Below are 21,426 nucleotides of genomic sequence, written 5' to 3'. Positions count from 1 at the left end.
TCAACCGAGCTGAACCGAGTCAGTGTCAGCTTCTGACCGTTCGATCGACAACCGTTCAGGATCGAAGACCAGGTGATCCCGAATTGGCCCCGGCGGTCAGCCCGAGGGGAAGCGCGGCGTGCCCGCTGCTCGCAATCCTCAGCAAGCAAAGTTGGCAAATGATGTTGGCCCTGGTGGGTTTGCGCTAGTTACAGAGGGGCCGGCCAACTGACGGGAATTACGAGAAGCGTGGGTGGGATACGTCAAGGGCAAAGATGACGGACGGATTTGCTTTCGTGCAGCACGCACTGCGGGGAAATCCACCCACTCACCGACAGGCCACTGGCCACCTCGCTCGAAAAGGGTTTCGAGTGGGCGTTTTGGGGGGTTTCTCCAGGTTCCCCAGACTCTTTTTGAATGTCCCACCGCATCAGGAGGCGATCCCCCCCCCCCCCCCCAACCCAAAAAAAACCCCCGCGTTTGTGCCCCATGTGCCCCATGCCACGGCCACGCCGCCGCCGTCTGCACGACATTTTTCTTTGGCGAGCAAGCCCCCCCCCCCCCCGGCCCCGCTCTCATGTTTGGCTGACTGGCTGGCTTGGGGGGGGAAAGGATCGAAAGAGGCTGGTGATGTGGTGATGTGCGCGCGCGACGTTGTTCATGTGGCGCCACGCTGCTGGCTGCTGGCTGCTGGCTGCGCGCAGCCCTGCACTGCATCGACCACTTTACCTAACTTTACCTAACATTCCGAGCATCGTCCGTCTTCTTTTCCCCAATGGCACACGCATCTGGCCAACCCAGCATCTCCGTCCTTCCCCCCTCATCGTTTCCCATCTCCGCGGGGATATCGGGACGGATTCGCCAAACGGCCAAGGGCTGGGGATGGGTTACCGTTAGTTACCCCTCTTGGCTCGGTTGGCCGGCTGCTGAGATTTTTTTGGATTTCATTTTTTTTTAGCTTCTTCCTTCCGCGTAACTTGCTGGAGGTGGTGGTGGGGAGTTCATGGGCCGGCGGTGTCAATTTCTTGTTTTCTTGTCAGCTGCTTGGCGGGTTTGTCGGTTATTTAGCGGGGTGAAGGCTCGGAGGGGTTGCTATTTTGGCGTTGATCGGTCCGGCTTCCTCGATTTGGACGAGCTGGGGGTCATTGGCAACATGGAAGAAAGAGTCGGGTGAGATCGGTATCCGGGGGTTGCCGCTCACGCTGCTTTGCTCTTTGCTCCGTTCCATCCCGTTCATATTCTTCCACTGCCAAAAGAATCACGAGCCACGGGGTAAGCGGTTGGCTCATCTGGTTGAAGAGAGGATTGCAGCTCCGTGTCACCACCCCTTCATTCCTTCTCTCCGTCAGCCAAGACGCCCAGAGCCTGGGCGCAACCGGCTAGAACATCTGGAAGCTTAGGGCTTGCCACCCCGTTCCATTAGCAGTTCAAGATTGGTGAGCCGGCCGATCGAAGGACCATCTTGCAGGAGCCGGCCGTGATGCTGCTGTCCCTCTCTCGGTTTCGTGGTTCCGGGCATCACATCACATGGCGAGAAATACGGCGAACCCCGGAACTTGGAACGGTGATTACACAGCTTGCCCTTCCAGCTCCCAGGTTCTTGGGACCCCGTCCGTCCCACCAACTCTTCTCTGTTCAGCTTGAAGGTGTCAGAGCTGTAACCATCCATCAGATCCATTCATCCTTTTTCCGCGCTCTTATCGTTTGCTCGTCTCCTCCCGCTGAGGGGTGCCGGCTAAAGGTCGCGAGAGTCGAATTCACCAAGCATTGGCCAGCTGCAGGACGACGGAATCGATGAGACGCACTCTGCATTGCGTGGGGGTCACCAACTCTTTGCGTCCCCGCCGTCCATGAGACGCGGGGGATGGATGGGTCCGTCTCGCTTTTGCATCCAGCCCAGTGCCGACATGTCCTGCTAGGGTCCGATGCTCCTTTTTCGAGCGCTGTCCAGTGGGAACCCAATCGAGATACTAAGTAGAGGATACAATGGATATCCGATCCATGCTCCAATATGCATGGAGTTCGCAGTAGTTCGTCTCTTTCGTGGTTTGTGTTACCCTGGAGCGGGAACTGGTGACGGCGGCGGCGATGGTGATGCATGGCATGGCGCCCTCGGTCTCGGGAGAGGAAATGCTCGGCAACAATCCGACGCTGAGATAGTCGGCATGTTTTTCCATACCGGGACTTCGCAAAGTTGTCACCATTCCCAAGCGACACGCCACAAACCCTCCGGTCTCTCTCACCTCATCCACCCGCCATCCCGCCATCCACGAGCCCAAGGTCCGTCCCCCGCCCAAACTACACTAGCCCTAAACCACTCAAAACGACCACAGCCGGGCAAGAGGCGTCGAACACGTTCTCTTGGCCTGCCTGCCGAGCCCCGCCAAGACAGACTGGTGGTGCATGAAATCTGCGGTTGATATGTGTGTAACACTTCCAGAAGAGGGACCAAACCATGGTTGACAGTCGCGGCTCACGGCCAAGCCGACATCGTGACTGTGACTTTGATTGTGATTGTGGCGGTGGCGGCCTTCAGCTCGCAGCTGGACGTGCATATATAGAGAAACGCAGGTGGGTTGTGTAGCACAAGAACGCTGATGGTGGAAGCGTTTTTTCTCCCTCCTCGTCTCAGTGTTGGAGGTAGGGGGTTGGCATGATTAAGTTTGTTTGCTGCTGGATGGCCAAGTGTTTAGCTACTTGTCTTTCGGACGTACCTGAGAAGATGGTACTTTACGATGGAGCGTTGTTGAACCTTCCTTACTACGCAATGCGATGCGTGGCGGATGGGCCTGGGAGTCGACAACAACCCAGCTTTCCCACTTCGGAACAAACTCGACCTGGGAGAGGGTGATATTCCTCGAACACAAGACCGAGGCTTGTGACCATCTACTCACCCTAGCACTTGGTGATCGTAGCAACGAGCAACGAGAAGAGAAGTACCACGTTCCAACACGTTTTAACCCGCCGCTCACAGTATATGGCACCCGTACCAGTCAACACCGGGGCCTATAAAACTGCTGAGTAGCTACCTAGCGATGGTAGGTGTTCCGTGTTCTATGCATATCATAGAAACACGATATTAGGAAGACAAACAACACCGCCTTACTGAAGTTCGGAGCAAGCGGAACCGCAAGTTTGCCCTACCATCCCCTCTACTCATCCCGCTCCGCTTTCATCGTCTCTGTGCTACGGAACGTTCTCGCCGTCAACTTCCAAAGACTGATTGCCCTGATTCGGGAAACCGTTGATAGTATGGCTGCCGTGACTCGGGAGACCGAAGAGAACGGCACCCATGGCAAGGGTGCAGTAGTACCTAGGATTTGGTGGGATTTTGGTGAACGCCTGTGTGCATCTATTGTGTCTGGCATGGCAGATGGCGGTACCTTCTCACCACACCGTGTGACGACGTCCGGCACCAGCACAACGAAGGCCTCTTGAATACAACATAGCACAACACCATCGATAGCGGACATGGTCTGCAATGTTTATTTTCATCCTGTCTTGTGTGTGTTTCGCCAAACCCGGCGGTGTTCGTCGCTCCTCAGCTCCAGACTGAAATCTTCATCATGAATCTACCGACCAAGGGGGAATAGGGGTAAATGACCAGATACCGCGAGGGAAAAAAAGCAAAACAAAGCAAAACAGATACCCATCCGGAGCCGTGATAAACATTAGCGCGCCCGCGAAAATCGGTGGCATCCTCATGACCCAGGCATGTTTCCAGAGAGGGCCCATGCCCGACATTGCTGCCAACCCCCCCAGCACCCGAGCATCCGATCCGCTGCGTGTTCTCCATGTCATAAACGGTCGTGAGAAACCTTGCATCTCATTAAACCTCGCGGTAATGCGATTGCGATTCGGGTAGGCAAGGGGCGGCAAGGCCAGGGCCGGGTCCGCCCCCAGCGCCATTCTTCGCAAAACCTGCATTTTGGCCGTCGGGGATAGCTGTGTGTCGAGTGGAAAGAGCGGAGGCGGGTCTTCTAATCGGTCGCCGCCGGGCGCTGTGGTATGACTGAGCTTAAATCGAACGCAGACGCTTCTAGCTTGTGCCGTTCGACGCTCCGCCACGCACCCGGTTCATGGGGAAAGGGCTCTGCAGGCCCATCATCTCTTGGGTATCCGCCCTCCGGCAAACCTCTAGAAGAGCGTTCTGGTCGTTGGGGGAGAGGTGAGTCATCAGGCCAGCGCAAAACTGAGGTTGTTCTTCTTGCAATTCTGTAAACGGTATTAGCAAGGCTGTTTCCGTAATACAACGGGCACCACTTACTCTTGAAGGAATCCCTGAAGGCGAGATAAGGATCGATCCGGTCGAGTGGCGACTCCAGCAACACACTATCCTCGCCAAGCTCATCGTCCGACTCTTCAATGTCGGTTGCCTTGAGCTTTTGTGCCTGGTTGCGGTGCGTGTCAGCAAGGTTTTTAAACTGAGGTATCCGTAAGTGTCAACCGAGCCAGATGGGACACGGGATATGTCCATTGGCATGCTTACCTCCTCGTTCAGGAACTCCAGGTAGGCTGTGCTTTCATCCTTGCTCTCGCCGGCGGGCTGCTCCTGTTCAGTCTCGCCCCCGTTCCAGTTCGCCTCTTCATCATCCCACTCATCGTCGCTCTCATCATAACCGTAGGTTCCACTCTCAAACTGGAAATCATCCTTCAGGGCCTCCTCGCGGTCTTGTACGTTGTTAGTTAAGTTCGACTCGTAAAACTGTCGAGATTTCTACTCACTTGACATGGCCTCGGGAAGAGTGTCGAAGAGGATTTTGATACCCTACCGAGTTGTCAGCTAGCTGCCATTTTTGTCACGGGCACAAATCGGGGGTATGGAACCAACCTGGAGGAGTCTCGGCCAACCAACCATGATGCTGGGCGGGATCTGCTCGGACTTGACGTTCAGGAGTGCGATGATAGCCAGGATGCAAAGTTGCTTGTCGTGCACCCGGGTGAAGGACGTCATGCTGCCGAACCAGAGACTGAAGAACTTATTCGTCCAGCCCTGAGCCTCCAGGATCTGCAGTGAGAGGATGGGGTCGTAGTAAATGCCGTTGATGACCATCTCCATCAGGTGAACCTTGTAGGACTTGAGCTTAACGTCTTGGCTGACGAGCACGCCCATCGCCATGTTGATGAAACCGTGAACGGCATTGTTGATATGACCCCGGAGGCTCAGCATCATGGCTTCGGCGAGCTTGCAGGCGCATATCCGGTCGACACCGCCGACCTTACCATCTGTGAACATGTCCGAGACCATGCCGAACAGGGCCTCGACATACTCGGGCTTTTCAACGAGCTGCGGGGCACCATACTGGACGAAATTGTCCAAAGCCGGGAGCATATCCTCAAGATACAGCTCGGCACCGGACTTGAAGGTTGTATGGACCAGCTCAAATGCCTTCCACATGGTGGGCGAGATCTGCTTGGCGGCAAAGGTGCAGCTGTCAATGATCTCGAACACCTCGTTGTAGAGATCTGAAACTCGTGTTAGCAGTAATCGAGAGGAGCAAGGAGGAAAAAAAAAAAGCCTACCATAGAGCTTGTTCTCCAGCGTGATCTCAATCACGGGCATCAAAACGCTCTCGATGTGGAGGAGTATGTCTGGCGTGCTCTCGAGGGTGAGGATCAGAGTACCAATGGTCTGAAGCACTCCCAGCGCCGTGATGCTCTTGTCATCGAGAAAGTCGCCAAACTCGTTGTCCATGTCGTCCCTCTTCTCGCTATTCTCCAATAGCTCTCGGACGATACGAAGGTAGGTATCGCGGAGCTGCTCGCTGAGAGCCACGGCAAAAGGAGTGAGCTCGGCAGCAAAAACCTCGACGAAGTCCTCCATAACGTTAGCGAGGGCGTCGATGTCGGCCTCGTTGGCCAACTTCAGAAGCTGCTGCATGATGGTCGGGATGCTCGTCTGCATGCTCGTCCGGATGATGTCGTGCCTGATCAAAGGTTGGAGCGCCAGAGCAGCAGTCACACGAACAGGGAGTTTCGGGTCGGCCATGCGGTCGAGGATATGGCGGTAGATGGAGAGGAGGTTGTTCTGGTCCTTGAAATCCAGTTGCTCGAACTTCTCGATAGTATCGCAAGCCCTGGCCCGGAGGAAGCCTTGCTCGCTAGTGAAGTCCGGGAAAACGTAGCGAACAATGAAGTATTCCACTTGGGCTGCAATCGGCGACTTCTTGCCGAGGATGACGGGCGCTAGGGTCCCGATCATGCGCAGGGCACCCTCCTTGGCGATATGGTTCTTGCTTCCCTCCGGGGCCTGCTCATACTGGTTCACTACCTCGTTGATGAAGGTGAGGAGCTCGAACGTCTGTTTCCTCCGCGCCTTGGTCAGTGTGACCAAGAAATTGGTGGCCGAAACATCCGGCGCGGTAACTTCCTCGAAGTAGTTCAACCTCCGGTGAAGATACTCCTCGGGTTCATCCTCGAACTTCTCGATGTCCTCCTCCGTCAGGCAGAGGACAGGAAAGATAAAATGGGTGACCAGGTTGGTCAAGTGAGGCTTCAGGTGTGCCCACATGTCCTTGGGGCGAATGCACTCATCCATGAACACGATGGTATAGGAGAGGCAGGGTCGGCTGAGCCAGATGGATTTGGAAACCCACTTCTCAATCTCCTGGAGGTAGTGTTTGAGGATCTCGGGTGCGACCTGGGCGGAGAATTCCTTGATGAACCGCGTGGGAGGTTCGACCGACCTGTCCAGGACTGCTTGCATGTTGCCGTGCCTACGTCGTCGGGGTTAGCCATTGTTTCGAATGCTCAGGGGGACCATGGGGGCTATCCCTACCGAATGTACAGGCGGTTCAGGTTGAAGTACGCCCACTTCTTCGCCTTCCACCAATGGTGGCGCTCCCGCTCCAGAGGGTCGCCCTGCATGGCGGAGGCCGGAATGGCTTTGGAGACGGTCTGAAGGAAGACGGTGCACCACCCGAGGTTGACGGTGCTCTGGCGGAGAAACTCACAGAGCTCGAGCTGTGTCCGCTGTTAGCTCGTTTGTTCAGGGTTCGTTTCCTGCTTTTCCAGGAACCTACCCAGGTGGCATGCTTATAGCACTTGAGTGCGATATGTAGCATCTCGCCAGCCTCATCGCCCTCCTGGTTCACCAGCTCGTTGCATATTACCAGCAACCTGGGGAAGCTCGCCTCGATGATCTTGTCGAAGTGAGCCCTGCTGTCGCTATCGCTCGCCTTGAAGCGGTAGGCCCGGCAGACGGCCAGAAGACACTGGAGCCCAGCCAGGACAGACCGAGGGTCGTTGGTGTTGAGGAGCTGAAGGGCATAGTCCATAAAAGACGGCCATCTCTCGGGGAAGTCGAAGTGTAGGATGCGCTGCAGAATTGGGACGAGCTGATGGCGCACCAGGTTCTGAGAGCCCGCGAGGATGGGCAGTAACCGCTCTCTAAAGCGCGCCTTTTCGTCATCGGGTATCACCGTCTCGTTCGGGTAGTAGTCGGAACGCTCCCACGCACGGTTGACGCGATTCTTGAGGTAGATGACGGCTACATGGCACGAAGTGTTAACATGGTCACACGCAGTCGGAGTCGAAATCCACGTGGGGGCCCGGGACGAGGTTGGGGGAGGCGGGCATACTCGGCAGTTGAAGGTTGACAGCCTGCTCGGACTGGACAAGATCCAACAGGACATCTGTAAAACCAGGCTGGCCCTCGGCCTATGGGAGACGGGAAATGTTAGCGTCGATATCGATACGCAGCGAATATCGGCGATGGCGTGTCGTCGTTCGTGCGGGCTGGATGGTGGCGGCTGGAGAGAGCACGGGATGTGTGTCGACGGCGCGAACGCACATCCCATCCCGCCCACACCACCACGGCCAAAAACAAACAGCAACAACCGGCAACAACAACGGGCGACCCATAACTACAAACGCACCTGCTTCAGCTGAAGCTCAGCCCTCCGGCGGCCGTCGGCATCAACGTCGAGCGTCGCAGCGATGCAACTTCGAATGGCGGTGGCATCCATTGTGGGCAAGCTGTCGGGCCAACTATCGCATCAAAGGCGCTTCGCAGGGACGGCGGGTTTGAATGGGAGAAATGGCTGGAAGCCAGAAGGGGGTGGTGGTGGTTGTCGAGGGGCCTGGGTCCAGAAAAAATTTGGGCCAAAATCTGGTTGCAAAGCACCGGCAAGGGCCCCGAAATGGCGGGGCAGAACTGACTTGGGAGTGTGGGTTCGGGCAGGAGGGAATGTTCACGCTGTGTTGCCGCAGGCGCCGTCAGTGCAGCCAGCCGCCAACGTTGCATGGGACGACCCGAATGCAGCGGCCTCAGGCTTAAATAGAGTTGGCTGGGAGGTCGGAGGTTACTTCTAGAATACCTATGCGTCATCGTTAAGTTGTAAGTTTATTTTTTTGATCGCATGAGACGCCGAGTACGAAGTACGACGAGGTACCGCGTTATGTGATTACTCGAATCTCATCATCATCAAGTCTCCGGGTCATCGTTTGCAAAACCACCAAGCCAGGCTAGAGCATGTTCGTCTCTTGTTTGCGCCAATAGCTACTTCGTACACTCTGAAGCGTCCCCGTCTCGGGCTCCCGTCATCGAGTCATCAGGTGGACGTGAGTCGTGCGAGACACCGGAAAGGAACAAAACCATCGAACCCCTTTGGAGGGGCCGCGTGGTGGCGGTCTCACACTCTCTTGTATTTAACCTTGACCGGCCTTCTTTCTCAAGGATTCCACGGTTCGGTGACCGGGGGGGATTTGGTTGGTGATTCTCCCGAGTGGGCAGCACGCCCTGGTCACAGATCCCGCTCACCGCCTTTGTGGCATGGGGAATTTAGGTTGGTGCCTTTTGGGAACCCCTCGACTCCTCGAGCCCCTCCTCCGCTCCTGAAACTCGCCCCACCACTCCATCCATGGTTGGCCGCTGTGGGCTGTGCCAGGGCTTTGCAGCACGCACATTCCTTCTGGAGCAGCCAATTCGATGTTTCCACGGCCGAGCCGACATGATGTATCGAATAAACTCGGGGATATTTGGCGGGTATCGGTTGACGATCAGAATGATCTACCCGGGCCGGGAAGGGTTGCCAACGTCGTCTTTCTCTTCCACAGCCGCGGAAATCCAGCAGCCCACCTCCGTCTGCAAGAGGAAGCAAGGGAGGCAGCAGCTGAGGCGCCGGGGAGACCCCCGCGAGACAGGTGGGCTTTCCTTTTTACCCCACCATTGCCGCCCAACTTTGGTTATCTGCCATCCCGAGCACAAACGGTGGACAATAACTCGGGCGAGCAAAGAAGGCGCACTTAATTCAGTCAGCATGGCGTTGATCATCCTCACCTCCATGTACGGACGATGGCGGATAAACTCTCCAGGAATCCTTGGCTCATATCGCCCTCCAGTGTGTGAGTCTGCACACGTTGAGGCCTGAGCGTCAGAGCCCCTCCATCTCAGTGATCTCCACTTCCAGCCTAAGCAAGATGGGAGAGAACCCGACCAAGCACAAGCAGGTATCCGTCTCGCAGGGCAAACAAAACCTCGGGGCTTTGGGCCCGATGACGAACCTTGACAGTTACTAGTAGTTTAGTTTACATACCTCACACGGGACATGGACATGGAGATGGAGGGCAAATGGCACGTGACGCATCAGTTATCACTTCGCAAGACCCGCGGTTGAAAAGCATTGGTTGAGCATGCATGTTAGGTTGTTCCTCACAAGCAATACGGTTACCGCCAGTATATGTGTCGGCCAACCCGCCGATAAAGCAAGCAACAGCAAGCGAAAAGACACAATATCCGCCCAAACCACCATCCCATTGCCATTCCCAAACGAAACCCCACACCCCATATAACATTAACTCTCGTACTCTTCTACACCACAGAAGAGAGAGCACGCAAAGAGTAATATAAAAAGAAGAAAAAAAGAGAAATAATTCGAAACACCACGCCCTTGGGGCATCCCGTCTTGACTTTTCTCCCGCGTGAAAATACGTAATTCCGGCCAACTTACAACAAACAGGAACGATGAAATCCACTGGCACTAACTAACCGGAACCAAGATTCGACCAACATAAATCCTCACACGTTAAGCATGCCCTGGAGTGAACGCTGTCGCGATACCAGAGTCAGCATGTTGACCTCGCAAACGACGACTGCGACCCGGGACCGTCATGGTAATAATGTAGTTTCCGGCGTCCGCAGAGAGGTGGGAAAACAAACTAACAAATGACAAAAACGCCGCAGGTACCGTCGATGGGGTTCCCGCGGCAGATTCGGTGTCCAGGCAAAGCGAGATCCATGAGCATGATCCTCGGGAAGTAAAAAAACAATCGCAGCTCCATGCTGTTTCCGAGCGTCCGTGATCCAAGGGAGAGAGAGCGAGAAAGATGTGTCCATGGGTTGAAGTGAAGCGTTGTTGATGGGTATTCATTAATTCTCAGACGAGGCTTTCCTTTGCTCCGTGATTCGAGTATGATCGACTGATCCGTGGCAGCGATCCAAAAGATGGGTTGAGTTGTCCTCTCGGCTGAGTAAAAAGATGCCATCGGGACTGACCATCTGTGATGGAAAAGCAAAGGTTGGCGGCATGCTCCTAGGTTCATGATGGCTGTGCCGAGTGTACCAGCACGTGCGATCCATGTTCGCCAGGCAAGCAAGGAAAAACAAAGCCAGGCGGTGAAACGTAGATGTGGGTGGGACAAGCCTGTCCGAAAATGTGGTCCAGTGGCGGAGGAGCAAATGACGCTCGACCTTACCGTGATGTTCCTATGCTTGTTCGCGAGCCTCGCATCAAGCCCAACAGCGACCAGAATAAAAAGGCAACACAGTCTTAGCTGCGAGCCGTGGTATCCCGCGTCCTAGACTCTCGGCTGAGAGTAGGGATGAGAACCAGGCGGTGCTGGTCATTAGCCCAAGGTCGCGGGCAGGGTCGTCGAGCCGAGCTCGTTCCAGAGACATCGGCTCTAAGAGTCCATGGGTTGCAGTCCAGGGTAGGTAGGTAGGCAGGCCCAGGTAGGTCCAGTAGTCCAGATGGAAACCAACAAAAAGCAGTGTCCAGCGGCTTGCATGGATGTTCTCCGTGGTGCTCCGTGTGTGTGTGTGAGGGTCATGCTAATCAGCCTGCGTGCGGTATGTCAGTGGTCCCAACTCATGAGATACAATTGAAATGGCCTTGAATGAGAGAAAATGATGTAGCGCATTGCGATCCGAGGGGGGTTCAACTCGATATGTACAACCTCGCCAGATGTTCACTCACCCTGCTGTCCGGCGGTGGCCTCGGCCTGCGATGGGCTTGATGGAGTCGCGGCTGGAACCGTGATGCGCGAGGCGAACTGATCCTCAGAAGAACGATGTGCAAATCCATGGCGACAAGGCAGTCCCGGGAGGGGTTCCGGACAGCAAGGAGAGAGGACCATCCGGGGTAGATAGAAAGAACCATAAATCACGTCGCCGCTTCATTCCTCGTGCAATGGAATCCCAGTGGTATCATGCACCTCTCATACACCGCCTCAGCGGCAAAACGTCATTAGCGGAATGTCATGCGTCGTTCGCTCCCATCTTTGATGCCCGTTGTCCAGAGGCGCCGTTTCCAGAAAGTGCCGGCAAGGTGAAGTGAAATGTCCGTTTGGTGTGGGTTTCATGGCCAGGTCAAAGATCCGGTGGGAGCTTGTCGTCAAGTAATCTGCGAGAACAGATTGTGAGGCCGGGAGTTTGTGGTATCACAAGATCCGGAGATGCAACTTGCAGCTCGGAATACCTGTGATATCTTATCCAAGTTTTTGTCCAGGGGATGATGGCATTAACGTCGCAGGTAGCCGAGTCCGAGGAGCGAGGAGAAAAGAAAAAAAGCTCAAGGGAAAAGGGCTGCGAATGACCACATCCAGGGTCAACGTATTAACAAGAAGAAACATCAAAGCGTTCATAAGGTCCACGCAGCCCGCGTGCAAAGTCCGGGGTGGAAAAGGCTTCAGAAGTCCGGTCCTGCGGTTCGTCGGGCAAATCAGCGATGGCGATGGCGGTCCCGATCTCCGCGTTCCTGTTCTGAACGGCGAGGCCTGTGGTCCCTGTGGTCCCCGCGTTCCCTGTCTCTGGGCTCCGAGTCACGGTCACGGCGGGCGGGTGGCGGCGCGCTACCGCTTGCCATCTGGGCCGGGGCGGCGGTGGTGGGCGTAGTCGCAGGCTGCAGCGCAGGGTTTTGGTGAGGGTCATACTGGGGATCCGTGGGGGCCGGGTAGCCTGGCCGTTGTGCTGTACCTGCAGGGGAGCCTAAAACATCAGACGAAGCGGCCTCGGGAGGGTTGGTTGTTGCTGTAGCATACGCACCGCGGCCATAGAGAGCATCGGTGGGGTAGCTCTGGGTGGCGGGATTCCCAGCAGGTGGTGGGTAAGGGTACGCGCTGGGGTCGGTCTCATAGCCAGGCGTACCTGAGGGAGCACTAAAGGTCCTTGAGGGAGGGGCAGATGCATTGATCATGGCTGGCGGGACCCTGTTAGCCCCGGCCTGGGTATAACCCCCGGTGGCTTGGTAGTTCGACCCATGCACGAAGACGCCGGCATCCTGATACGACCCGGCAATGGGAGGCGGAGGAATCCCGGGGTACCTGTCGCCAGAGGTTTGGGGTTGCGGGGAGTACTGGGTCGGAGGCGGGTTTGGCGGATACCCGTAGCCAGGTTGGACTTGATACGGCGCGGCAGCAGCGTGACCCTGGGGAGGGTATGTCGCCGGCGGGTAGTTGGCAGGAGGGGCCCCAGCGTACTGATGGTTTGCATAAACCGGAGTTCCGGCGGGTCCTGGAGGGGGGTAGTCAACTTCCATGGTAGGTGCATACTGCTGTGCCTCGAGTTCTCGTTCCCGCTGCAGGTTCTTCCATGCGTTGTAGTCCTGCCCACGAGCCTGCTCCCGGGAGCCTAGTGGAGAGTTAGAGCAGCTTCTCACAAAAATGCCGTTCGGTTGGCTCGAATGCATTGTACCTCCAGCGCCACCGCCTGAAGACCTCGACGCGGCGCGCCTTTCCTGCTCCCACCGAGCCGAGTCGGCCTTGAGATCTTGGATCATTGGCTGGATGGGTTAGACAAGCGCACGCTAAAACGTCACCTCCCGCAGGGGTGGTTTGGACTCGTCAAGAGACTCACTGATGTCAGGTTTCGGTATGCTGTGATGTAGTAGCCCTGCGTGACGCGACCGTCGGCGGACTGGAGCGGACATGGTTGTGAGCAATGTGCAAGCGAGCGAGCATGTCACGCGGAGAGAGGGAAGAGCGAGCCGTACCTCGTACGTGCCAGGGCGCACAAGTGCATCGTTCCCCAGGTATCGGCAAATGTCTGATGTGATCACCTCCCGGTCGATGCCATCGCGAGGCACAAAGTACTCGTTTTGGCGAGCCGAGGCCGGCGGTATCGCCGGCGCTTGCTGGCTCGACCTGTTGCTAGGTCTCCCGGCCATTGTGTGAAGGGGGGTGTTGCAAGAAAAGACGGCGACCAAAAGATGTCAAGATGTCAAGATGTCAAGATGTCAAGATGTCAAGATGTCAAGATCAAGTCAAGTTGCAAAGGGAAATGGCGCAACGATGCTTGGGGTCGGCAGTCGAGGAATCGGGGATGGGCGGGAAGGATGGTGGAGGGAAGAACCGGCGACGCGGCGAGAACAGGGAAAACAGGAAGAATAATAACCTGGAAGAGTTCGAGGGAGGGAGGCGGAGGAGCGGAGAAGGCGGGTGGTGCTTGGAAGAAATGGATGGCGGGGCCTCGGGGCCCATGAGAGCAACCCGGCGCTTGGGGTTGGGTTGTCAGAGTGGAGCCCGTCTGCCTGGCAAAAATGAGTAGCACAACCAGTCACTGGCGGCATGGTATCGGTAGTGGACCCAGTGCTCCCAGCAGCGTCTCTCGCTTGGGCAGACAAGGCTTGGACCGCAACACGCAGTTGGCTGAAAGTGTTACGCACACGTTGCCCCCGTGTCCCGTTCCGGGAGACACGGAGAGCAGTTACACTACTATGTATGTACACAGTAAGGGGACGGTGGCAATCCGGGGGGACTGGCAAATGGGCTGGTTGAGACCGCAGCTCTGCAGCATGATGGGTGGGAGGGATGGGGACGAGGCCTGGCGTATGGGAAACCAAGAAGCCGAAAGCTTGCTCCTCGGGTTGCCCGCTCGCCAATGGGAGGGTTCCCCCCTTGGACTGCACTGGGAGGGTCGCCTAAAACTCAAACCTGGAGAAGTTCTTCCGATACGGCAGAGGAGGACCGTTTTGGGGGTACGCGAAAAGTGAAAACGCTCTCAGAAGCTGAGTTCGGCCGGGGCGCCGAGGCGACGACAGCAGATCCAATCATGGGAGGTGGATCCCCTTTTCCCCTTTCCCAGGGGGGTTTGTCCTGCAACCGCGAGTGGACGGTCAAGCTGCGGGCTTATTTTCAGGCCGCAGGAGGCAGGATTGGTGCTGGCGCCAGCCACAGACTGACTGACTGAGTACAGACTTGGTAAGAGGAAACGGTCGAGAAGTAAGGGACACATATTCGTACATGACTAGGATAATTAGTTAACGGACTTTGCTGGCAACCTGCCAGTTGTCTCGTGGGGGGCCCAAATTTGTGAGTACGGTGAAAAGGTCGGCCGGAGAACGGAAGCGGGGGATGGTGTTCCAGCCCGCTCCAGACACACACAAAAGCTGTTCCGACTCTCTGTTGTCAGCAGGGTCGGTCGCCCAAACGGTTTGGGCTGGAAGCACACCGGGAGCCGCGATTGGATCCAGCCTGTGACCGTTCGGTTGGCAAGAATTTGTAGGGCTGAATGGATGCGTGTCATTTTGACCTCAAAAGACTGGCCTTTTTTCTTCCCAAAAGCCCCCCGTCAACAAGGTGGTTTTCGCCATCTTGACAGTGCTTGCCTGCTGAATCAGACGAGCAACAACCTACTGCATCGAATATTGGCGAAATAGCACACCATCCCTCGACTGCCTCGTAAGGGGAACCGATTGGGTCTGTCTATCCAGAAGACGGTGCAACTCATCTCATCAGGCGACCTGGGTGGCCCATTACGGATTGAAATGCCTGCTTTCTACTTCGTGACCGGTGACCTTCTGTCGCAGTCATCAGACGGCGTCATCGCGTCGGTTGAGTGAAATCTGCGCAAAGACGCACCCTCTGTAACATAAGAGTGGCCAGGTCCGGTGGCGGGTGTGGCAGTTGCCGGGTGTTTGGTGAGGTCGGGTATCAATGCATCTCAAGGCCCAACCTGCGTGCGGGCTCCCTGATCGATGCTCCAACCAATCAACGCGAGGGACAGCCCCAGTTGTTGAACGCAAAGAGGACCACCTGCCGTCTCACGGGAGCAAAGCGATGATTTTGTTTCTGAAGTCTGCGCCAAAGCGGTGTACTCTGGGCATGGGGAGCCAAACCTCATGCTTCCGAACACTGATAACAAACCTGCATTTGTTATCTCCCGTCCTCAAAATCCCCAGTGACCGCCGAGCGGTCCGGTGGATGACGACCACTCGGAATGCGCCCGGCCAGGACTGAGTATTTGTTTGCAGTGAATATTCGTATTTGCTTCGCCGGTTTGAAGTGAGCAGCCCTGCAAAGCATAGTAATGTCAAGCCGCGAGATATCTTTCACGCGCCGGCCTCCGCCTAACTGATGATCATCCGAGCTAGCCATCAAGGTCTCAGTTGCCACTCGACGACGCGAGCGCGATCGATTCTTTGCTACCTCAGAGATCTGCGCCTCAAAGAACTGTCGTCGGCGGGCCTCGATGACGAGCATCCTCTCGTCGAAGGGCGATGACGAGCATTGTGCTTGTGCCTTGCTCAGAACCACCACAGCCGTGTCAGAGTCCCATCAGGACCCTTGATACTTTGCTTCGCCAAGTCCAATTGCAGCGATGTATTGCATGGTTGCCTCCAAGATGCATGAACCTGCTCAACCGAAGTTCAACTTCTGCTGGCCGCGCTCCGTCTTCTTTGGCCGCCCAGGTCGCTTTGATGCTGCAGGTCCAGGTTGCCGGCCCCCGGAATGTGGGTTCTCCGCAACGGCAGATGGCTGGTTGCCGAATGCCAGCATGCCACGTTCCTGCTCCTGGAGGTCTTTGGCGAAGTGCCAGTCTTGGTGGCTTTGGAGTGCTTCCGAGCTCTCCAGCCGTGCGCCGCACCGCGCGCATGGATGGCCGCAGGCTGCTCCTGCCTCCTGGCCATTGGCTTGGGCTACTGGTCCGTCACCCGGCGTGACTGAGCCATTCACTCCATAAACTGCATCCTGCCCGGCCTCCGCCCCCCGGCCACATAAGGTTTCACCGCCAGCATTTCCCAAGGCGCCATCGCTTGGCCCTAACGCCGGGGGGTGCTCTCTCTTCGAAAAGAAACGTTGGATGCCGCCGTCTTCCATCCGCCGTCGTTTCTCTACCGGGTGGGATAACGCGCCGACATCGGGATCTGGTCGTGTTCGAGAGCTGAGGCTGCGGGCTTGTGCTTCCTCCCCCTTCAATAAGAACCCATCTATCCCCATGTTTCCGGAGATGGCGTCTTCAAAACCGCCGACGCTCAGGCTGAGATTGGAGCAAGGCCACACATGGCCTTCTTGGACAATCTGGTTTAGGAGGTTCTTGGCAAGCCCGAGCAAGGTCTCCTCGTCGAGGGAGCGCCCTTGGGGTATGGGACTTTGGCGAGAGCGTGTCTGGCTGTCGTAGCGATGGTGCAGGTTGATGGTTCTGGGGCGGCGCTTGTTCTCAAGCACACCCTCGTCAACCAATCGGGCAAAGATGTCAGCGGCGAAGATCCTGAGCCATCGCATGGCTTGATCGACGGTGCTGATGCTGGGGCGGAAGGACTTTGCCGACAACATCGACTTGATCTGGGTGCGTGAGTTCACCTCGCTCGTGTCGAACCCCCGCAGCGTGTTGTAGACCCAGATGCCCGTTTCATCACCGAACTTGGACTTCAGCTGATCGACGGAGACGGCGAGGAGCTCCTGCACAGATTCCGTCTTGAACGTCTGACTAACTTGTTCGCCCAATTTGCCACCCAGATTTCGAAACTTGGTAAACTTGAAGCCCGACAGAAACTGGCGTACTGCGCGATTCCGTATCACAGTTTGTTGATTGGGTTTCTTGTGGGCAGAGCCTAGCTTGCTGAGAAGTTTGTTTTTGGCGATGCCGGCGGCGCATGTGTAACGGAGCTTGTCCCTGATGGCGGTTCGGATATTGCGTACAATTTCCGACGCCACGAGAAAGGCCACGTCGTCCCAGTCTGGGTCGTCGAATTCGGCGTGCTCCTCGTCCAGGTCGATGAGGGCATCGGCCTGCCAGTCCAAGGCGGAAACAGGGGGCGTCGGCAGGTGCTCAAACGGATCGCCATCCGGAGGTCCGCCTGCCAACTCGGGAAAGCGCTCGAGCAACACGGCATGAACGTGCGCGGATAGGTCGAGAAACACTTCGTCTATGCCGGCCTTTTCCACTTTCTGCAGGTGAGAGGGGAGGTGCTCCTTGATGACCGCTAGAATTCGCCGAGACTCAAGTCGATACGGATCCAGCGAAACCTTGTCGGTTGCGATGTTCTCGGCAGAATCCGGGCGGTACGCCCTTTGATTAGCATGTCAGCGGCGTATCCTCTGAGGCCGGAGTGAGCGGCAGTCCGCATTCCGCATACCACTTGCCATCGCCTTCCCGCCAAGTCGCGACGTGTTGGTTGATGATGTTGGGACAGAGCTTCTTCGCTTCAGTCGCAGTACACATACGGCCAATCCCAAAGGCACGTGCCGGGTAATTGACAGCGATGAGGCCTTGCCTTTGCAACGACACGAATCAGTTCTCTATAGCGTAACCAGAACTGCGATGAGCAAGGGGGAGATCACACCATTGCTGTACTGCAAGCGGCCGGTCCTCGGGCACTCCCAGACGCACCATCTCGGCCTGAGCGTAGAAGCAATCGAGGTCTATGTGCGTCACCACCCTGAGTGGACAGGAAGTGTTGTATGAAGCCATCTGGCTGAGATTGCGGAATGTGAACTGCGACCGCTTTTGGGCAAGCGCGCCAGCCGGGGACGAGTCACGGAACGAGCGCCGCGGGGATGACATGGTCGCGGGAGGGTGTCTTCGTTCTGCGATATCATCCTGAAGGCACGACGGGGAAAAAAACTGTTGCCGCGTTGAGGGTGTACTGCTCGAGGTTCTGGATCGCTGAGGTGGTGCTCCGTCGCGATGGTGGGGTTGTGACGATGTGGGGCAGACGCGCTCAAAGATCTGAATTTAGGACCAGATCGAGCAGCAGGCAGTGAGTGGGTCCGGAGGTACTTGTAGTCGAGGACTGACAGCCAGTCTTTGTCCCAGTGTATTCCAGGATCCAGCGTCCTCCGCCCTCCCTTTTCGTTGATAATGTCCGACTTTTTTCGGCTGAGTAACCATCCAACTCCTCGTCCCAATGCTCGAAGAAATTTATCGAGCGCCGACCAGCCCAAGATTGTGCCGGAGGGCATTGGGCAACGGCATCGGACAACGGCATTGGACAACCATAAGACAATAAAAAGACAACATAAGACAATAAAAAGACAACCATAAGACAATAAAAGTAGCGCAGTGTGCCTGCCAATCAGGCAAACTATCGAAGCCGGCGACCAGATCGAGGGTGAAGGCCTGGGCTTTCCCCGTCGCTCTTTTATTACCTTGGCCTCATCCGCTCGGTCCGAACAACACGGAACAGTTGGGCGCCAGTGTGTTGTCTCAAGTATCATGCGTTGGCCAACTACTTATGTCCACTATTACTCGACCACATAACAAACATGATTGCGTGTGCGTTGCCAGCGGCCTCGTGCCCGGTTGCCCATGCCGACCCTGGGGGGTATCTATTCTAACTCATTAGTTCCGTGTCCCGTTCATCCCATGTTTGGTATTCTGTCTCTCCCGCTCCCCCATCTCGACCCCGCCCTTCCCGGTCGACAAGTCTGGAAGATTGAATCTGGTCCGCAACTGCTGGTACAGGGGCCCCAACTCGTAAAAGCTCTCGCCATCTTCGTACAGAGCACATGGGGATCCCCGGATAGGGAGCAGCCAGTCGATAAGGTTGTCTCCCATGACTGATTTCCAATTGCGATAATAGCCTAGGTTCCATGGGTTCTCACCCATCTCGGTTTTGACAATGGCGAACGTCCGAGTTGCGAGCTGGTCCCGTGGGGAAGAGGATTCGGTGGCGATGGTCTGAAGTGTTGGGGCTGTTGCATTTGTGGTTTTGGGAAGGGGGTAAGTGATGACATTGTAGCTCTGGGTTGGTCGCGTGCCTTGGGGGACCCGTATGGCGAGTTGGTGCACCACGTTCTTGGACTTGAGGTAGTCAATCGTTGTGAGGTTGACCAAGATATAGCGTATCGACGTCGCCGTCATAGTGAAAGTGAATAAACCGAACAGAGCCGCGACGGCCACAGCGCCGATAATAACGCCGTCGATCCCCATGTCGTTGCGGACTTTGGACTGAAAGCAAATGACGGCTGCCACGATGACAATGGCGCAATGTATAGCCGTGTAGAAAGTAAACTGAACAAAGAATTTGAAGGCTGTGGTTTGATAGTCAGCAATCAGAATCGACGGGAGGGTCGAACGGGGCAGAGGCTGAGGCGTACAGGTTTCGGCCACTATACCACCCACCCATGGGCAGTAGTGATCCATCTTCTTTACACATCTTTCGATTTCACTGCAGTGGTGCGCCCTGTCCATCTTCCAGTTGCAGCAAGAGCTGCACCATCGTGGCCGCCCATCCGTTTCGCAGACGAATACGTCCTTGCTGTAGAACTCCTCGAGCCCGGGGCTATCCGGGTTGTCATCTGGCCGTGCCTCATATCTATTAGCAGCCTCGAGGTCCCGTTCTCGTCGGCTGCGTCCCTTCAACTTCGCCTTCTCTTCGGTGGCTCTCGGGCCCAGCGGCGTCACTCCAGGGTCGAGTTGGATAACGAGGAATACTCGGATGTATGTCCCGAGCATCGAGATAAGGAATAGGAAGTGTAGAACAAGAAAAGCGATCGCGGTGCCGGGTTGTTGCTGATCGGATATAAAGAAATCCACTAGCGAGGTCAATCAGACGATAGATCTTCGGAGAGAAGGGGACGGAGACAGAGTCGGGTCCGGCATACCACAGACGCGCTTAACGACAACATAAGTCGTAAACCCAACACAACCACCAAGAACGAGCGGAATAATGCGTGTCACCCATCGCGTCTCTGCTCGACGAGCCGACACCATGGCGTTCCGGCGCGGCGCCGTCAGCGCAAAGCAACCCCGGGTTAGTTAAATGAAGGGAGAAAGAGAGTGGAAGGAGCGTAATTAGTTAGAAGCAGGAGAGAAACAAAGGGGACGGATGCAACGGCTTCGGACGAGAGCCTAACCCGTGGAAGTAAATAGGCCCGGTCGCACGGAGATGCGCAGCGCATCCGATTGCCTGCACGCCGACCGGTTACCGGCGATGTTCAGGGGCGTCTTGGTGCATCGGAGGCGAATGCACGGCGTTGGGACGATGGAGAGTTCGAGCCGAGATGACGTTGTGTGGAGACAAAGGCCGGAATGATTGTCCCGAACAAAGCATGCCAAGCCAACCTCGAAGCCGCGCTCATCGCCCCGTAAATTTCCCAATCCGGAAGTATAAACGGCTTCGGTCTCTCTTCGTTACTGTATCAATGTGTCTTCGAAAGGGAGTGTATGGCAGTATTCCAGGGTTTGTTTATCTCGATTCCAAGATGCTAAATTAAGCTGAAGCCAAAGCCATGTTTTTTATGTAGAGGATGATGATAGATAGAATAAGTCAGACAAACCGGGACTACGCAGTAGCTACGTAGGCTCTCTAGGTCAGGAGCTTCCAAATGTGTGTGATGTATGCCGCCCAAAGCAAGTTTAGAACTCTTGACATTGTCAGCGAGTAAAACCTGATATTTGAAAAGTAATTTAGCCGTAGGACTTCAGAGCCTTAGGGAAGAAGTGCTTTAGTTAGATACCTATGTACTGGGACTCGTTCCTCACTCACCACTCGTTCCACTTTGAAACCTCGGCCATCCATCCCACTTGCGGGGTCAGCCGTTCGGCGTCCACGGGCAATAAACCCATTGGTGCTCCAAGCATGATATTGACGAATGCGAATGCCTGAGGCGCCGAGGTAGCCTTGAAGGCCCAATTGCGTCTCCGTTTGCCAGAGCTCTCTGTTCATACCGCCCCAGAGGCTCACTCTCGATCAGAACATGCAGTAGATCTATTGAAGAAGCTACCCTTCGACGAGTTTCATATACCGACGCCCATAATCAGCCACTACGGAATCGCCGCCAACATCGGTGAAGGCTCATTGAGTAGGTGACGGGCGCATGGCGTTGTTGGCTTTTTATGGCTGCTCCAGGCAACTGGCGGAGCCCAACGCCACCCGCGTTTAGTATGCACTTCCCCATTCACATGGACCAGCGGCAAGGCCTCAGCCGGGATGAGAAAAGTAAGCACACGACCTCGAGTAGGCTCATCGGCGTGATCATTCGGGTTGCTAGCCCGAAGGGACGGCC

General features: G+C 56.0%; 5 protein-coding genes across 5 annotated transcripts; 1 reads left to right on the top strand and 4 right to left on the bottom strand.

Annotated features, from left to right (window-relative positions):
* The first annotated feature begins 537 nt into the window (after positions 1 to 537).
* On the top strand, positions 538 to 1,455 carry B0H64DRAFT_384352 (uncharacterized protein). Its single transcript, XM_062802993.1, has 2 exons — positions 538 to 871; positions 921 to 1,455. The coding sequence occupies exons 1-2, from the start codon at positions 755 to 757 to the stop codon at positions 1,053 to 1,055; spliced, it is 252 nt and encodes an 83-aa protein (XP_062661688.1). The 5' UTR covers positions 538 to 754; the 3' UTR covers positions 1,056 to 1,455.
* Positions 1,456 to 3,931: 2,476 nt separating this feature from the next.
* B0H64DRAFT_67487 (armadillo-type protein) lies at positions 3,932 to 8,256 on the bottom strand. The gene is made up of 10 exons (XM_062808601.1): positions 7,857 to 8,256; positions 7,560 to 7,638; positions 7,002 to 7,468; positions 6,758 to 6,942; positions 5,503 to 6,695; positions 4,811 to 5,445; positions 4,705 to 4,747; positions 4,469 to 4,650; positions 4,247 to 4,403; positions 3,932 to 4,194 (listed from the first exon to the last, which is right to left on the bottom strand). Exons 1-10 carry the CDS (start codon positions 7,944 to 7,946, stop codon positions 4,019 to 4,021), a joined length of 3,207 nt encoding a protein of 1,068 aa, XP_062661687.1. The 5' UTR covers positions 7,947 to 8,256; the 3' UTR covers positions 3,932 to 4,018.
* A 3,381-nt stretch (positions 8,257 to 11,637) lies between these two features.
* Positions 11,638 to 13,547, bottom strand: B0H64DRAFT_67495 (uncharacterized protein). Its single transcript, XM_062808602.1, has 3 exons — positions 13,188 to 13,547; positions 13,052 to 13,111; positions 11,638 to 12,977 (listed from the first exon to the last, which is right to left on the bottom strand). Exons 1-3 carry the CDS (start codon positions 13,359 to 13,361, stop codon positions 11,919 to 11,921), a joined length of 1,293 nt encoding a protein of 430 aa, XP_062661686.1. The 5' UTR covers positions 13,362 to 13,547; the 3' UTR covers positions 11,638 to 11,918.
* Positions 13,548 to 15,831: 2,284 nt separating this feature from the next.
* Positions 15,832 to 17,980, bottom strand: B0H64DRAFT_415001 (uncharacterized protein; the record flags this gene model as incomplete). Its single annotated transcript, XM_062805073.1, has 3 exons — positions 15,832 to 17,485; positions 17,641 to 17,732; positions 17,771 to 17,980. 3 exons carry the CDS (start codon positions 17,978 to 17,980, stop codon positions 15,832 to 15,834), a joined length of 1,956 nt encoding a protein of 651 aa, XP_062661685.1.
* Positions 17,981 to 18,757: 777 nt separating this feature from the next.
* Positions 18,758 to 20,131, bottom strand: B0H64DRAFT_317319 (uncharacterized protein; the record flags this gene model as incomplete). The annotated part of the gene is made up of 2 exons (XM_062800326.1): positions 18,758 to 19,953; positions 20,023 to 20,131. 2 exons carry the CDS (start codon positions 20,129 to 20,131, stop codon positions 18,758 to 18,760), a joined length of 1,305 nt encoding a protein of 434 aa, XP_062661684.1.
* Between the last annotated feature and the right edge of the window lie 1,295 nt (positions 20,132 to 21,426).

This window comes from Chaetomium fimeti (genome assembly GCF_033439085.1).
Source record: "Chaetomium fimeti strain CBS 168.71 chromosome Unknown B0H64scaffold_2, whole genome shotgun sequence".
Classification (NCBI taxonomy): domain Eukaryota; kingdom Fungi; phylum Ascomycota; class Sordariomycetes; order Sordariales; family Chaetomiaceae; genus Chaetomium; species Chaetomium fimeti.
Note: the sequence above shows the minus strand (reverse complement) of the source record. Positions and strands in the feature narration are given on the sequence as shown.

Coding starts and splice junctions, on each gene's coding strand:
- B0H64DRAFT_67495 (XM_062808602.1), bottom strand. CDS start 13,361: ATGGCCGGGAGACCTAGCAACAGGTCGAGCCAGCAAGCGCCGGCGATA. Junction 13,112..13,187: donor TGCGCCCTGGCACGTACGAG/GTACGGCTCGCT, acceptor TGTCCGCTCCAG/TCCGCCGACGGTCGCGTCAC. Junction 12,978..13,051: donor CATACCGAAACCTGACATCA/GTGAGTCTCTTG, acceptor TAACCCATCCAG/CCAATGATCCAAGATCTCAA.
- B0H64DRAFT_384352 (XM_062802993.1), top strand. CDS start 755: ATGGCACACGCATCTGGCCAACCCAGCATCTCCGTCCTTCCCCCCTCA. Junction 872..920: donor AGGGCTGGGGATGGGTTACC/GTTAGTTACCCC, acceptor AGATTTTTTTGG/ATTTCATTTTTTTTTAGCTT.
- B0H64DRAFT_67487 (XM_062808601.1), bottom strand. CDS start 7,946: ATGGATGCCACCGCCATTCGAAGTTGCATCGCTGCGACGCTCGACGTT. Junction 7,469..7,559: donor TGTCAACCTTCAACTGCCGA/GTATGCCCGCCT, acceptor CGTGCCATGTAG/CCGTCATCTACCTCAAGAAT. Junction 4,748..4,810: donor GTTGGCCGAGACTCCTCCAG/GTTGGTTCCATA, acceptor ACAACTCGGTAG/GGTATCAAAATCCTCTTCGA.